The sequence below is a fragment of the Sinohyriopsis cumingii genome, chromosome 10 (assembly GCF_028554795.1).
Source record: "Sinohyriopsis cumingii isolate HCF-2022 chromosome 10, ASM2855479v2, whole genome shotgun sequence".
NCBI lineage: Eukaryota > Metazoa > Mollusca > Bivalvia > Unionida > Unionidae > Sinohyriopsis > Sinohyriopsis cumingii.
The window spans coordinates 26,110,235-26,126,900 of NC_142970.1; the positions used below are offsets into that span (position 1 = coordinate 26,110,235).

Here is a 16,666-nt window from a genome sequence, read left to right on the forward strand (position 1 = left end):
GCTTTTGTTTTGTACCAAAAATGTTCATTGGTTCACTTAAAGATTTCACTGCCTTTCTGGTACTGTTATTGTGGTCATGCAAGCATGATCAATCCATCGTTGATACCGTCAGTTTCAAAATCTTTACATTGTACTTAAATTCCCAAGCTTCAAACATGACTGCTGAACACGTGGGCTGATTCAGATCGATATTTTTTTAAACCAGATTTCAGCGTTTTGCATCAACAAATGGGCAGTGTTTAATCGACATTTTAAAGTTTGAGGATTTATTGGAAACTTAAGCATGATATAATATCCCAGTATGGGACAATGAAATGTTCAAGTTGCAATAGCTTTGTGCTTACAGAATACATGATGTATATTGATAATTTGCCAGATCGATAAACTTATATTGATATCAACCAATTATCATGTTTTTACATTACTGTTAAAATAGTGTTTAATACACATTTGCTATTTCCTTTATTACACTGATATTTTTTCAAATGATAAAAGATTTTAAGATGTTTTCGATTATTTAAAGACGGAATGCTATCAATGCTATCAATCTTAATGTATACGAGTTAGTTGTTATTTGATCTCAATTTGTACATCGTTTTAGAGGGATTGTGATCAATGTGCATGAGAACCAATGGATCTTATAGGCTGTTTCTAAACACATATGTTTGTGTATTTTGTCAGATCAAATTTAACAGACTTAAATGTTTAATAGTGTTGTTTTTTTGTTGTTGAGTGTATTGAGATATAAACAGTCAGTAGCAGCATCACACATCAACTAATGTCCAAATGGCATTGAATAAGCCGTGTAATTTGGCAGCTGCAATGCCTTTTTAGACCGCCAGCTTTCATTTCACTGTGTGCAAGACAATTGTTCAAATTATTCATGATAGTTGTTGAACCAGCTACATGTTGAGCTTTACTTATGAAAACTGTGTGACTAATGTTGTTTCTATAAAAAGCAAGACATCATAATAAGAAGCCTTAATTTTTCTAATATGCACTGCTTGTCGATGATTGCCATTGGTTGCTTGTAAACCAGTTGTCACTGGAATGATACACATATTGATCTGAAATGTCATGTCAAAGTCCTATGGAGTTTTATTTTTTAACCATGTGTAAGCCTTTTTTATATCAATAGGAATATGTACATCATCGTTTTAAATGATTTGTGAGATCAGTGTGTTATAAATTTGAACTGTAATGTTACACTAATAACAACGTAGTCCTGTTCGTATGTATGTTACTCTGGTAACTATCATTGTGAATTTTGTCAGCCACATTCCAGACAGGCTCGACATTTAAACAGAAAAATGTAGATTTTTTAAGCTAATCATTTGCAACAGTTGTATTTATAATAAAACTATCATGATGAAAGGTACAGTACTTTCGAAATGTAAATATATTTTTATTTACTTTTTCTATATTGTTTATTTTAATCTAGTGCACAAATGAAGACTTGAGGCAAATGAAATTTAGTTCGAAGTCTTTAATTTTTCTTGATTTGTTTCATCTTGTGTTACTTGTTAAAAAGAGAAAATTTGAAACAATTGCAGTAAAGGCATAATTTGCTTTTTCTCTGCCACAAATGAACAAGGTACATACATTATTCTGTTCCATCTTGCAGTCCATTACACACTGCTAAGTGGTGTATTTTAGGTCAGCCAGTTTCTTGAGTCATGCCATTCTGTATGTCATTGTCATACAACAAAATACATGGGCCGAATCTATTTGTAAACATATATAAATATGGTTTCTTCTCTGTCATGTTGTTCTTTGGCATCTTCACTCCCAGCTTCAGTAACTAATATTCTGATGCAAACAATTTTGCTGAATATCCTTTTCGTTACAAGCAACTTATAAACTTGAAAAGTAGCAAATGAACTACTTTCCTTTCTTAAGTAAACAAATTTTGCATCTACCATTTTTCACTTTGCATTGATATACAAGCATAAAGCATGAAACACATTCCAGACTTGGTTTGGTTGGTCTGTTTAACCATATACCAATGATGCATCAAAAACACATTGTACCACCGACATTTTTACACAAAAGGTAGAAACCACAAATCGAAGCATGTCCATCAAGGCAAACGAGGGTTGGCAAAATTATTATTATATTGTTTTCTTGTATGCCAAAAGGTTCCAGATGACAAAATAATATAGCAATGTATCAAGGGTGCTAATATTCCTCAGCCCACATGACTGCTAAGAAATGATGCCTGTTTCTCCTTTTCACCATATTTGCTTTGCTTCTACTCCTAATGTACATGGAAGATTGCCACACATATTCACCACATGATCCAGTGGTCCTAGTTGAAAACGGTGCACCTCTGACATCCAGTATTGTCACCATAATAGCAATCTTGAAACTTGTATTGCCGTTCACCCTGCATTGAGAGGCTGACATGTTTGCTTTCAGCAGACGACTTCTTATGATGTCTCATTGGTCTTAAATCGTCATGGTTCTGATCAATACGTCAATATGGCTACTACTATCACTTCTTCCCCTTGTTGACTAGTCATATTGAAAATGCACTTTCAACAGAATACATTTCACACTGTGTAGCTGCTACTAAATGAAAATGGTGTCAATAGTTCTATTTGCCACATCGCTTGTTTTGGCCAACCATGCCCGAGCGACCCTATGAGTGATTATTGCTTTTCAATATCCATGCGGGCCTTAGCATATTTTTGATAATATCTGATTTTTTGTATCCATGTTTGTTTATATCAGTATAATTTAATTTTAATGAGTGGACTGGAACCAAGGTAACGTTTTCCACAACATAAAACAGTCTTGGTTTTCATACTTTTTATGAAGATCCAACTTGTGATTTGCTCTCTGAGTGTACTATTAAATGCATTTATGTCATGGATGAAATCCATGTCAGCATTTTGACATGGATTAATACCTTTTGATGCTTGATAGCCAAGATCACGTCTGTAGCAAGGAGCATCAACACGGTGTACAGGTCCATCACCAGTCTTTGGTTCTAAGAAATGCTTCTGAATGAATTCTTTGAAATTATTGCACGTGACAAATGGTAAGTAACTCCATATGATGTTTCTTTCTGTCAAGCTAATGTGTGCAGTCCGTATCAGTTACAAAGATTGCAATGGAAACTATATGAGCCCCTTGACAGCCAAACGACAGACTGAACTATTCAGTAATGTTACCAATTGATAAATGTGTCTAACTGTATTCACATCATTATTATACATTGTTCTGTTAATGCTAGAATAATTTAACTTTGCTAAAGTGGAAATTACATCTTTGCTCAACCAATTGCAAGTATATCACTCTATCTATCCAAATTTACTGCTAACTATCCAAGCTCTACATTTGTCTAAACATTTTTATTCATGCTAATCAGTGGATAAATAGTTTTTCAGATAAAAGAATCATAGGAAATATACATTTCTTATTTGCCAGCTGAGGAAAACAGCTGAAGAACACATATTTTACACATGTCATTTTATAGTATAAATTAATGTTTGCATGGGATTCTATAATTGGGGATGGTTGGATAAATAACACTATTCATAGGAGACATACTAGTTATAAGTGATGGAAATTTAAAAAAAGAGATGTCATAATAGTGTTATTCATGGGAGACATACAAGGAGCCTGTGTTACAGTTGATGGACATTATAACTGGGGATGGTTTGATAACACTGTTCATGGGAGACATACAAGTGACCTGAGTTATAACTGATGGACTTCATAATGAGAGACAAGCCATGCAATCTGCCTATGTTAAAACTGATGGATTTTTCATGAATAACGAGCCAATTAAGTTGTCTGCTTTACAATTGATGGAGTTTATGGGGGAGGTCTTGATAACACTGTTCATGGGAGTTATACAAGGGGCCTGTGTTTTATAAGTGATGACGATTAATACCGAGGAATGTTATAACACTTTTCATGGCCTGTCTTAAAAGTGACGACAGCTTATACAGAAATCAGATTTACATAAAGATCTGACAACGATCGCTTAGGGGTCATATTTTGGTAACCTATGTTATTACCATAATTGTTAATTTTATCAACCAATCAGATAAAGTCTTATATTTTCACACTCTGAGACTGATCAGTGTGGATGAAGAGCATGAATTTGTACAAACAATCCTCACCCATGCATAGGAATGAGATAACATATAGTATTCATGCAACAGTCTTATTGACTCTTCATTGTTCAGGATGGGCAAAATGGCTTTCATTATTAGGTTCATGACTTTCACTCATTCACCTTTATAACAATTCCCAAGTGAATTATACAATTTGCTTTGTTTTCATGTTAGAGCCATATGAATATTCACAGAAGAATTTACTCCAAAATCAAATTAATACAAAAATAGTTTGATCTGGTACTGTTTGTTAAGGTAGGTCAGACAAAAGAAAACAATTTTATATTTATATTTAACTTTTTTGTTACACCTACAAAATATTATTTTTACATTTAATGGAACCACTCTGATGATGTATTTTGTTAGCTACATGAACAAATTACACATTAATTTGTTTTAAAACAGTATTAGATATAATAAATTTAAAAAATGTCTTAGCTGCTTCATTTGGATTGTAATTATATTATATTCTCATTAAAAGCATAATATTGTATGGCAAAGAGAGAGAGAGATACCGACGGGGGAGGGGCACTGTGCATCTTGGCAGATATTAAATAAAGCACTTGGAAATCATGTTAGTTTTAATGCAGCTTTTATTTCTTCATCTACCTCAAGGTCCTGATACAATAGAAGATGTTGAAGGCATACCCACCTGTGGGTGGAGGTCATAATCCAGGACGGTTATCAACCCATAATTGGTTCTTGATATACATGTTTGATATTTATATAACTGTAAATAAGAACACAAACCTTTTACAATCATCATATAGTTTTTGTTTTATTATTGTACCACATATGAAAAGACAATACTTGTAATCCAGTGCAAGATTTCTTTTTGACCTTTCTCATATGTAAGCCTTTGTAGCAATGAGTCCCACACTTATCACTACAAGGAGGGCATTATGTGCCGATACTCATTTGTTTCAAAATCATTTAAGTAACATACCTTTAAAATAACAAATTCCTATTTCAATCTCTTGGAATGTATACATCCTTAAATTTGTATCTACATGGATCATAGACTCCCTTCAAGACCTTTCCTACCTGTAAATCGGTCTTTCTAAGAGTACATTCCAAAAATCGGCATGCAAGCATCATGCAAACACTTGGAATAACCACCATACCTGTGAAATATAACCCTACTGGGGAACAGTAACAGTTGCTTTAAACTCGTAATAATTTCCAAGCATTCATTTTATATGCAACAACTTCCTTCAAATTATTTCTTACATTTAATTAGTTTTTTAGGATTTAATTCCAAACATGTCATGCAAGCATCATGCAAAAACTTATAATAACCCCAATAACTGTTAAATATTACTCTATGGGTCAACAGTAGCAACTTTTGGACCTCTGATATCTCAAAAACACTCTTTTCCTGCAACAACTCCGTTGATGAGCATTCCTACTCTGAAGAGAGTCTTTCAAATGATTAATACTTTTTAAAGTATGCATCATACAACTTGGAACAAGCCATAATCATTAAAAACATGTATATGTGGCAGCAGTAAATTTCACTTCAGATCTTTAATATAGTGAAAACTTCTTTTGTAATTCTGCCATACCTCAGACTGCTACCAGACATAAAATTTGCATCTAAATACACATACGTGTGATTAAAGATATAAAATTTGCATCTAAATACACATATGCATGATTAAAGATATAACATTTGAATCTAAATACACATATGCATGTTTAAAGATTTAAAATTTGCATCTAAATACACATATGCATGTTTAAAGATATAACATTTGCATCTAAATACACATATGCATGATTAAAGATATAACATTTGAATCTAAATACACATATGCATGTTTAAAGATTTACAATTTGCATCTAAATACACATATGCATGATTAAAGATTTAAAATTTGCATCTAAATACACATATGTGTGATTAAAGATATAACATTTGCATCTAAATACACATGTGTGATTAAAGATATAAAATTTGCATCTAAATACACATATGCATGTTTAAAGATTTAAAATTTGCATCTAAATACACATATGCATGTTTAAAGATTTAAAATTTGCATCTAAATACACATATGCATGATTAAAGATTTAAAATTTGCATCTAAATACACATATGCATGATTAAAGATATAACATTTGCATCTAAATACACATGTGTGATTAAAGATATAAAATTTGCATCTAAATACACATGTGTGATTAAAGATATGTTGTTGCTGTTGTAGGGTTTAATACCATTTTTCAGCACGCGATAGGCTATACATGGCGGTCAGTATTAATGGTGGAGGAAGAACCCGGGAAAACCCCAGAAAGAACCACCGACCCACGAGAAGCTACTGGCAAGCTTTCTCACATACCCACATTGGCCGAGTCCAAGACTCAAACCCACGCAGACAGAGGTGAGATGGCAGTGATCCGTAACGGAGAGCGCTTTAGACCACTCGGCCACTCGGGGGATTAAAGATATAACATTTGCACCTAAATACACATATGCATGATTAAAGATATAACATTTGCATCTAAATACACATATGTGTGATTAAAGATTTAAAATTTGCATCTGCTTACACAAATGCATGATTAAAGATATAACATTTGCATCTAAATGTACAGATATTATGATTAAAATATAAATGATAGGTTAAAATAGAAATATTTACTCCTTATTGATTTTAAATAATAAATTATCAAGTCTGCATGGGAAAATTAGACTCCTTTGACTACAAAATAGAAATTACATTACATCATAGATCAAATAATCTGACTAGCTAAGTAAAAGAAGAATATTGTATATATAAACACTAAATAACATACTATGAATATTGTATACATAAACACCAAATAACATACTATGAATATTGTATATATAAACACTAAATAACATACTATGAATATTATATATATAAACACTAAATTATATACTATGAATATTGTATATATAAACACTAAATAACATACTATGAATATTGTATATATAAACACTAAATAACATACTATGAATAGTGTATATATAAACACTAAATTATATACTATGAATATTGTATATATGAACACTAAATTACATACTATGGTCAGATTTCATGGTATAAAATTACAGAATATAAAGCATTACAAACTAAACATGACCCCTTATCAGTAAATAAGCATGTTCAGAGCTACAGTCCATTTTTATAAAATTTACCCATTAAATAAAATATCTTGGATCTCGCTCTTTCACATTTTTGGACATGCCCATGGGCAAATGACATGAGCATGCCAAAGCAGAAATTATACTTGTCCCTGGAATTGGGCAAGTAAACTTGTAAATCCTGAACATGTACTTTCTGATGAAACAATTCATCATAATTAAAATTCACAATTGAATGGTTGTTTCTCCAGTATGAAAAATCTGGTACATTTGGAAACTTTTACCTTCACCATACATTTTATCACAAACTTCACGCTTTTTATTTTTGCTACTGTGATCCGGCATGACCCTCTGAATGGCAGCTTTCTCACATACCCACAGCTTTCTCACATACCCACAGCTTTCTCACATACCCACAGCTTTCTCACATACCCACATTGGCCAGACCAAGACTAAAATCCTTGCAGACAGATATGAGATGGCAGTGATTGGCAAAGCTGAGCACTTTGGACAACTCAGTCACCTGCAGTCCCTACACTTAAATGGTTTTTCTCCAGTATGCATCATGATGGGCAGTTTTAAATGTCCATGCTGATTAAAGATTTTAACACATACTTCACACTGGTATGTTTTTTCTCCAGGATGTATTCTCATGTGCAGTTTTAAATTTCCTTTCTCATACCTTTCATCACATACTTTTCACACTTAAATGCTTTGTTCTCCAGTATGCATCCTCATGTGCACATTTCAATCTCCAGCACTTACTGAACATGTCATCACCTATTCAAAACTTAAACGACTTTCCTCCAGTATAAAACCTAACAGTGTACATTTTATCACTTAGTTCACACTTAAATGGGTTCTATCCACAGAGGTTTTGGAAATACATAATCACACGCATTTGGGAACAATTTTTTTTACCTGGGATGCAGAAAATCACTTATACAGGAGTCACCATGTGCACACATTTGCCAGATGGCAAATTCATGGACTTGCCAGTCCTGCTTCAACCGTCTGCTCTGTTGATCAAATGATCATTTTAGCTGTGCTGATATTTACAATGAGAAAATTATGTGGCTGAAAGACCCCAAGATGTATTTGTTATCATTGTAAGTGTACATCTGAAGAACATGACCCATTAGCTTGGCGGCAAGTTCAAAGGCTTGAATAGCTGCAGAGCGGTGGGAAAATGTACTGATATTTACAATGACTGAATACAGAGATAGAAAGACCCAGTGATGTACTTTTATGTAAGAGTACATCAAAATGAACAACTTTACCTTTCATTATTGTGTTCATTTCCAAGTGAGGCCCAATAAGCAGTGCATGTGACCTTGAAACCAAGACATGTTGAGAAATAAAATGCTGTTTGCAAATTTGGATAAGTATTTTGGGGCAAATTGGTGAAGTCTGTAATGAAAAGTGTGCAAGAAGTTGCTAGAACTGATATTTTACATGGAACACTATGTGTGATGCATAGCTTAGTGCATAGAGTAAGAAATTTCCAAGGCCTGTCAAAATTCACTCTCACTTTAATGGACAAACAAGATTTATGTCAGTGGTGTAAAGAAGTTAGAAAATTAAACTCAGTGGTAACCACTCGTTATACTCATCTGGAAATTTAGCCACTTCAGGTATGCCCAATATGCTTCTGGTAGGGGACTGCAACTTTTGTTTGTTGGACTCCTGTTTTTTGCAAAACAGGAGTCTTGGACTCCTAGTTTTAAAATCCCAGTGAGACCTCTCTATCCAGTATGAATAATAACAGTGTACATTTTGTCACATACTTCACGCTTAAATGTATTCTGCCTTCAGATTATTTTATTTTATACATCACACTTGAATTGTTTTCTTCAGCATGTACCCTTGTGTAGTTTTAACCTTCAGCCTTGACTGAACATCTGATTACACACCTCACAATTAAATCGTTTTACTCCAGTATGAATATTCATGTGGAACTTATGATTTTCTCTGACTAAACCTTTCATTATATACTTCACACTTAAATTGATTTTCTCCAGAATGTATCCAGTATACTGCCTCAAGTGCATATTTTGACTTACAGGTAGATTAAACATTTCATCACATACCTCACATTTAAATGTTTTTTGTCTCAGGTATGTACCTGCATGTGCAGTTTTAAATTTCTACTGTGGCTAAACATTTTATCACACACTTCACACTTGAATGGTTTATATCCAGTATGAATTCTCGTATGCACCTTCAGATTTCCATAGTGACTAAACAGCTTATCACATACTTCACACTTGAATGGTTTCTCTCCAGTATGAATCCTCATGTGCACCTTCATATTTCCACTGTGACTAAAACCTTCATCACATACTTCACACTTGAATGGTTTCTCTCCAGTGTGCATCCTCATGTGCAGTTTCAGACTTCCACTCTGACTGAACATTTGATCACATACCTCACATGTAAATGGTTTTTCTCCAGTATGAATCCTCATGTGCCGCTTAAGATTTCCTCCGTGACACAACATTTTATTGCATACGTTACATTTGAATGGTTTTTCAGGATTATGAATCCTCATGTGAAACTTCAGATTTCCTCTCAGACTAAACATTTCATCACATACTTCACATTTGAATGGTTTCTCTACAGTATGAATTCTCGTGTGCAGTGTTAGACTGCCGCTCTGAGTGGAAGTCTGCGTTAATATTTCAACATCCTTTAATGTTTTTTCTCGACTATGAATCCTCGTGTGCAACTTCAGATTTCCACTCCGACTAAATGTTTTATTACACACTTCACACTCAAATGGTTTTTCTCCAGTATGTATTCTCATGTGCAGTTTTAAATTTCCACTCTGATGAAACATTTTATCACACACTTCACACTTAAATCTTTTTTCTCCGGTATGAATCATCATATGCCGTCTTAAATGCCAACTGTTACTAAGCATTTTATCACACACTTCACACCTAAATAGTTTCTCTCCAGTATGCATCTTTATGCGCCGTTTCAAATGTCCACTCTGATTAATGTTTCATCACAAACTTCTCACTGTGTTTTTTCTTTTCTTTTTCCAGTATGCATCCTCGTTTTCCATTTTAAATTCCCACTCTGGCTAAACACTTTTGCACACACTTCACAATCACGTGTGGGTGGGGGTGGATGTCCTTATTTGTTATTGCAGTATCTAGCATTCTGTGCTTCTGGAGTCTTTCACGTTGATTAAACTCCATTTTCACCGTAATATGTCCCCATATGCTCATTCAGCCACAGGGAATTGTATGGTTGCTTACAATTTACCTATCAGTCATGTTTATAGTGTATCTTTAAAAATTAAAAAATACAAGGGAGGACACTCTGGTCCCGTCGCGGGGGCGACCTATTTAAGAATCAACGCTGACATTTCAAGCTAATCTTCGCTTTGCGTAATAAATTTTGGTACCGATGGTACCGATGTTTAGCTCTTTCAAGCATTCGACATGGTATACCTACTGAAATTTGAATGTACTGTTGTTATGGTTTACAATCGAAACGTAACCAAGTCAAAACGTACATAAGTCAAAACGTACCCAAATCAAAACACGCCGAAACGACAAACGTACCCAAGTCAAAACGTATTCAAATCAAGACGTAACCAAGTCAAAACATACTCATAAATCAAAACTTAACCAACCAAACTTTATATGATTTCTGCGATTTATTACACAAAAAAACATTATATATTTTGCAGTTTGCCCATCAAATTAAAAAAATATTTATACTATGAAAGGCATAAAGTATGCCACAATAAGTTGGACCAATTATAGGAATTGATCCGATGATCTATGCATCTGATCAGCTTGAATCATCAGTGATAGTTTTCTTCTGCGTCTTTTTCAAAAAAAATTAAATACTATCGATTATAAGAAGTGATACAATATATTTAGCTGCATTAAAATTCACTTATTCCTTCAAATATTTACTGTAATTGGATCATCGAAACTGGAAAGATTACTCACCTGCAAATTCACCCAAATCCAAAATAACTTTGGACAACTACTTATTCTGAGCAGCGATTGCATAATGTCAGTAATTGCATGATGTTGTCAGTGTCATGAAATTTACTACGTTCAATGTTGTGATCTTTGCGAGGATGCTAATTATCTTTTTTTTTTCTTCACGACACACAGACAGACAATTTCGTTGTATTATGTGCTCTTGCATCTGTTTTGCACGGAATCCCATTAAAATGCATTTATCGCTTATCCACAAATGAACTAGAAATGTATGTTGAGTAACATGCTAAATGCCACCTAAATGCAATTTAATTTATGTCGCTTTCTCCGTTCTCAGTATTTGCTGCATTGTTTATAAAAGAAAATATCATGAGCAGTTAATTGTCGCAGTAACTGAGTCATGTATACACAGGATGTTGTCGGTATCATAACGTCTACGAGTGCAATGCTTATTAAAAAGGAGTTCTGGACAAGGTCATTTTGATACATCAGGACTTCGGCAGACCTCTGCATTCGATGATCTGAAATTCATTCGGAACATTCGATTATTTCGTACTTCAGTATAACTTTTAGAATTATTTTAGATTCAATTCATGATACTGTAAGTTCCTATTAAATTTAATTTTATAACTTTGATAATGAAATTATTTAAGTTTTACAAAACTTTGTGATTTTGCTGTTATTTAGTTTATGACAAGAGAGTCGTAAAATTCCAGATGAGTTGAATAAAATTAAGGAAATACCAGAAGAAAAAAATTATATGCAACAAAATTATAGATATTATAATAATGGGATCAGCTAAAAATTGGCACCATGACTACATAAAAAGTTTTTAGAGCTTGTGGACACTTATATGCTGCAGCGTCTGATTGTGTGTGTGTGTGGGGGGGGGACACCTGCATTATCTAGCGTAAGTTTTGTGATTCTCAATGACTTATTATTTTCAAAAAAAAAAAACAAACTAGCAGCTGAACAAATTTCGACATGAAACTTTATGGTGTTATTGTTGATAATATAGGAGTATTATTGGAAATTCTGTTTTAGTAAGTAAAATATATGTAAATTAAAATAATGTCATGCCGCTATTCACATCAGGAAATGCTTATATGGTGTACAATGTGTTAATCTGTTATATTACGTTATTCATTATGCAATTTGTGTAACTTAATGTCAGGGACGTCATTTGGGGGAGGGGCAGTGGGCATCCCCCCCCCCCCCGAATTTGCATGTGCTGTAAAATGTAAAATTTATGTTGTCTATATACGAAAATTAACAAGCCCATAACGTTCCCCCCCCCCCTCAAAAAAAAAGTGGAATTGACGTCCCTGCTTAATATTTTTTGATTTTGGTTAATTTGAAAATATTCCGGTAAATAGAACTTACCGTAAAGTGAAGTATATTTTAATGCCGTCTAACCTTGGGTATTACTGGTGTATATTGTTTCCATTCTCATGAAAATCCGAATCACCCCTATTTGTGTTATATTTTGTGTTTTTCTGTATCAACACCTCTCTTTGTTTCATACAATTAAAGTTTTTATTGGAATTTGCATTTTTCATAAGCCTCATCTAACTCACAGATAATATTTCCAAAATTCTAACTGTCTATCTATCTAATTTGTCGTGTTTTTCCCCTAGAAAGCACGGTGTTTAGTTATTCCAAATTAAATTAGTTAAAGATTCTCAATATCAATGGAAATTGTGTTGTTAAACTATTCATGTTACCTTTTCTTCAATGTTCAAACAAAGCCATCTAAGACCGTGTATGTGTGTTCACAACCTGCTAATAAATATCATATGATGATGTAATGAACATCTAACATATATAAGCGTAGATAGTAAATGCCCGAACCTGTTGAGCCTTGCTTTAATTTGGGTACGTTTTGACTTGGGTTCGTTTTGGTTTGGTTACGTATTGGCCAGTTACCTGAAGGAATGCCAGACCATTTTCCACGCAACCGGTCGACATGACATCGTATCACGCCAGGTTAATATGCAATTGCTGCAAGCTGAATGGAATACTGTCCTCTCATTGGTTGTTCGAAAATGACGTATATCACCGGGAGCTAAACTGATTTTCTTTTGACCATTAAGCTGAGAATTAGATATCAAATATCTTTTTCCCCTTGGACACTTCGAATACGCCACACTCAAAACAATAGCTGAATGATCGGTCCTATACCCTGGTAAGATAAAGTGCTGCTGTATTCATATAAATATCACCAGATAGCAGAATGTAATCGAATCTACTTTGCTCGAAAGGAGATTTTTGCATCGAGATATATATCTTTAAGTCTTGATTAGAATATCTTCAGGGGTCAATTAATTCCAGTTCTTTTTTCTAGTCTTCGATTTCTGCTCTAGACTGTTGGTGCTTATAATGTAAATATTATAGGTTTTGAACAGTATTCCATTCTCCACACATTATAACTGATTAGTTCTAAAACACCGACATTTTTTTCCTTAACGATTATAAAAGAGCTAGACTATCATGATTATATTCCTACAAATTTAATTAATGGTACTGTTGAAAATAATAAATCTCCCATAAATGTCACATCTTTCTCTTTGGATAACAAATTCAAAAGTATATTTAAGGAATACTGAGACCCAAGCACTATTACTAGAACATTGGATAAATATACGTTTTCGTTTTATCCCAAGCCAGCAGCCCAATATTTTTTTTATCGAGCTTTGTGCTTTGAGTTTCTTGTATGCATAGAGTAGATATATTGTTTTGTTTTACCCGTTGGAAAATGTTCCTTTGTTACAATTCTGAATCTAGCCGGCCTCTAACATTCATACAGTGCACAAATTCTGTATGTTGATATTCATAAACATAGCAGATATTTGTACCTGTAACATATTCCTGTGCAGGAATATATGAAGTAAGTATCGCCTGAAAAATGCCCATGATATTCACACTCGTACAAAATAGAAACATCCATTACAAAACCATCCATGGTGCGAGAGTACATAATGTAAATCTGTCAGTTAAATACGCTGTGGATTTGTCAGTTAAATACGCTGTAGATTCGTCAGTTAAATATCAATGCAGTTGGCAACATTCAACAAGTGAAATAAATCCACCTGTGGTCATTCTTATACGTTTCCAAAAGACCTTTCCAGAGTTCAATCAATTTAGCGAACCAATCAGCAAAGACAATATGAGTATTAATTACAAGTGGACGAATGAATGAAAGAAAAAAGAACAGAAGAAAGCAAATATGAATGAGTGTATACGTGGATGTGGTTAGTATGAGAATTAATGAGCTAAAAGGCGGCACTGGAAATTTGATTGTGGATGTGTATAGTAGAAAAAGATGATTAAATGATTAAGTAAATGTATATATAAATGAAATGTTACCTACTTTATTGTTAATTTTCCTAGTGTTTTTGCGAAGCTGAGTTAAATTTAAAACCTGCGTGTTTCTTAGATTGTCTAAGTCAATGCCTATCCTGGTTGCCAGGATACGGTAACAAGTGCCAAGAGATTGACACAACCAGGCTTTCTTTGGATATAACTGAACGACATACTTGTCACCCCTAAAAAATTCCACTATAAAGAACCAAGCTTGTTAGAATTTGTTTCTCTCGCGCATCGCTGCAAGTGCAAGAGCATGATGTGTAGAAGAGTGTGTTGTGTAGAAGAGCATACTGTGTAGAAGAGTGTGTTGTGTAGAAGAGTGTGTTGATTCTGGTTATATCACTGATGCATTTCTTGGAGTCTCAGCCTCGGGATTTGCTTTATTTGTCTTGTTTGCCTAATTTAAGATTTACGTTGTAATTTAATTCACGATATCTTTGATTTCGCACATATTCTGTGGTATGTGTAACTCCTCTCTGTCAATGGCTGCATACAAGTGACGTAATTTTAGCCCGTAATTTCCAACAACACAAAATCTACGTCAAAGCTAGTAAACGTACTAGTTTTACATGATGTTGGAAGTCAGACCAACGCTGTCTAGAGGTGCGTCTTTATAGTCAATGAGGGACTTTATCACTGTTTTCATTGTTCACAAATATTATTTATAACACCAAACTATGAGTAATCTTAAGCGTATTCTGTTACCCAATTTCATGCATGGTGTTTTAGGCCTTCTTTTAAATTGGTTTCAAAGTAATTATGGAACGGCGCTGACCAATGTTCGTTGTATAGACCTGTAAAATCACTGTGAAGATTTATATAGTTTCTTGACTTCATTTGAATACACTGTTTAGCGCCATGGTGTTTAAGACAGTATTTAATGTATTTTCTATATGATTCTAACAGTGTAAAAATTTGACTTGAGGTAGCTTACCCAGAATGGAGTTTTTACTAGCTTATTTGCAGTCTGTCAGAACAGAGTGGTGTTACCTTACCACCATTATATATACCTAGATAAAACCTTGGAAAGGGCAGTTGTCAAAGAACAGGAGGAGAGTCACATTGTATGGTATATATGAAACTGTCAGAGATGCTACCCCTTCTCTACCTTAAAGTTCAGTCAGTATTTAGAATAATAATGAATAAAGCGATTACACATTGTATATAAAAATATAGCTGTAATAGTACATAACAGTACAATATCCCGCATGTTTACAAAAAGCTGACAATCAACTGCCAAATTCAAATTGTTAATGTGATAGCACAAAACAAAACGCTTTTTGTGGCCTATAATGTCTACATAATGTTGGTTGTGGAAATGTGTCATTGTTTAAAATGAGTACTATAGCATCTACCACTTTTATGTTCTGTTATCAAAATTGAAATTATATTATTCCTCCTTCCATACCTTACCTTTATTGAAAAGTATGTTTTTCTCCTTAAAGCACTGATAGTTAATTTCCAGATATCACATTAATAAAAAAAAAACAATAAACTGTTGCATGTCTATTTCATTGGCAATAATTAATTTGAGTCATCTGACAAAAAAGATGCAACAAAAAATGTGTAATTCATATCATTCTCTAATTCATACATTAACAATACCTTTAAATGTGCAATTCATATGATTCTCTAATTCCATACATTAACAATACCTTTAAATGTGTAATTCATATCATTCTCTAATTCCATACATTAACAATACCTTTAAATGTGCAATTCATATCATTCTCTAATTCCATCCATTAACAATACCTTTAAATGTGTAATTCATATCATTCTCTAACTCCATACATTAACAACACCTTTAAATGTGTAATGCTTATCATTCTCTAATTCCATACATTAACAATACCTTTAAATGTGTAATTCACATCATTCTCTAATTCCATACATTAACAATACCTTTAAATGTGTAATTCATATCATTCTCTAATTCCATACATTAACAATGTTTACAACGAAGTGCCCTCGCGGTTTTATTTCGGCGTTTGGAAGTTGTGGGATTCAGCCTCTTCTGACGACGACGACAACAAAACGGCGAAAATTGCGTTTACATTGAAGCGTGGGTTTCATAAAGGGCTTATTTCGGC

The 16,666-nt window shown here is 33.6% G+C and overlaps 2 protein-coding genes across 2 annotated transcripts in view; one reads left to right on the forward strand and one right to left on the reverse strand.

Moving 5' to 3' along the window:
- Nucleotides 1-16,666, forward strand: part of LOC149789780 (uncharacterized) — an 82,728-nt gene that overhangs the window by 40,731 nt on the left and 25,331 nt on the right. The window lies entirely within an intron of this gene.
- LOC149789781 (uncharacterized) lies at nucleotides 7,188-10,659 on the reverse strand. Its single transcript, XM_089971782.1, has one exon. The coding sequence runs from the start codon at nucleotides 10,205-10,207 to the stop codon at nucleotides 9,353-9,355; it is 855 nt and encodes a 284-aa protein (XP_089827908.1). The 5' UTR covers nucleotides 10,208-10,659; the 3' UTR covers nucleotides 7,188-9,352.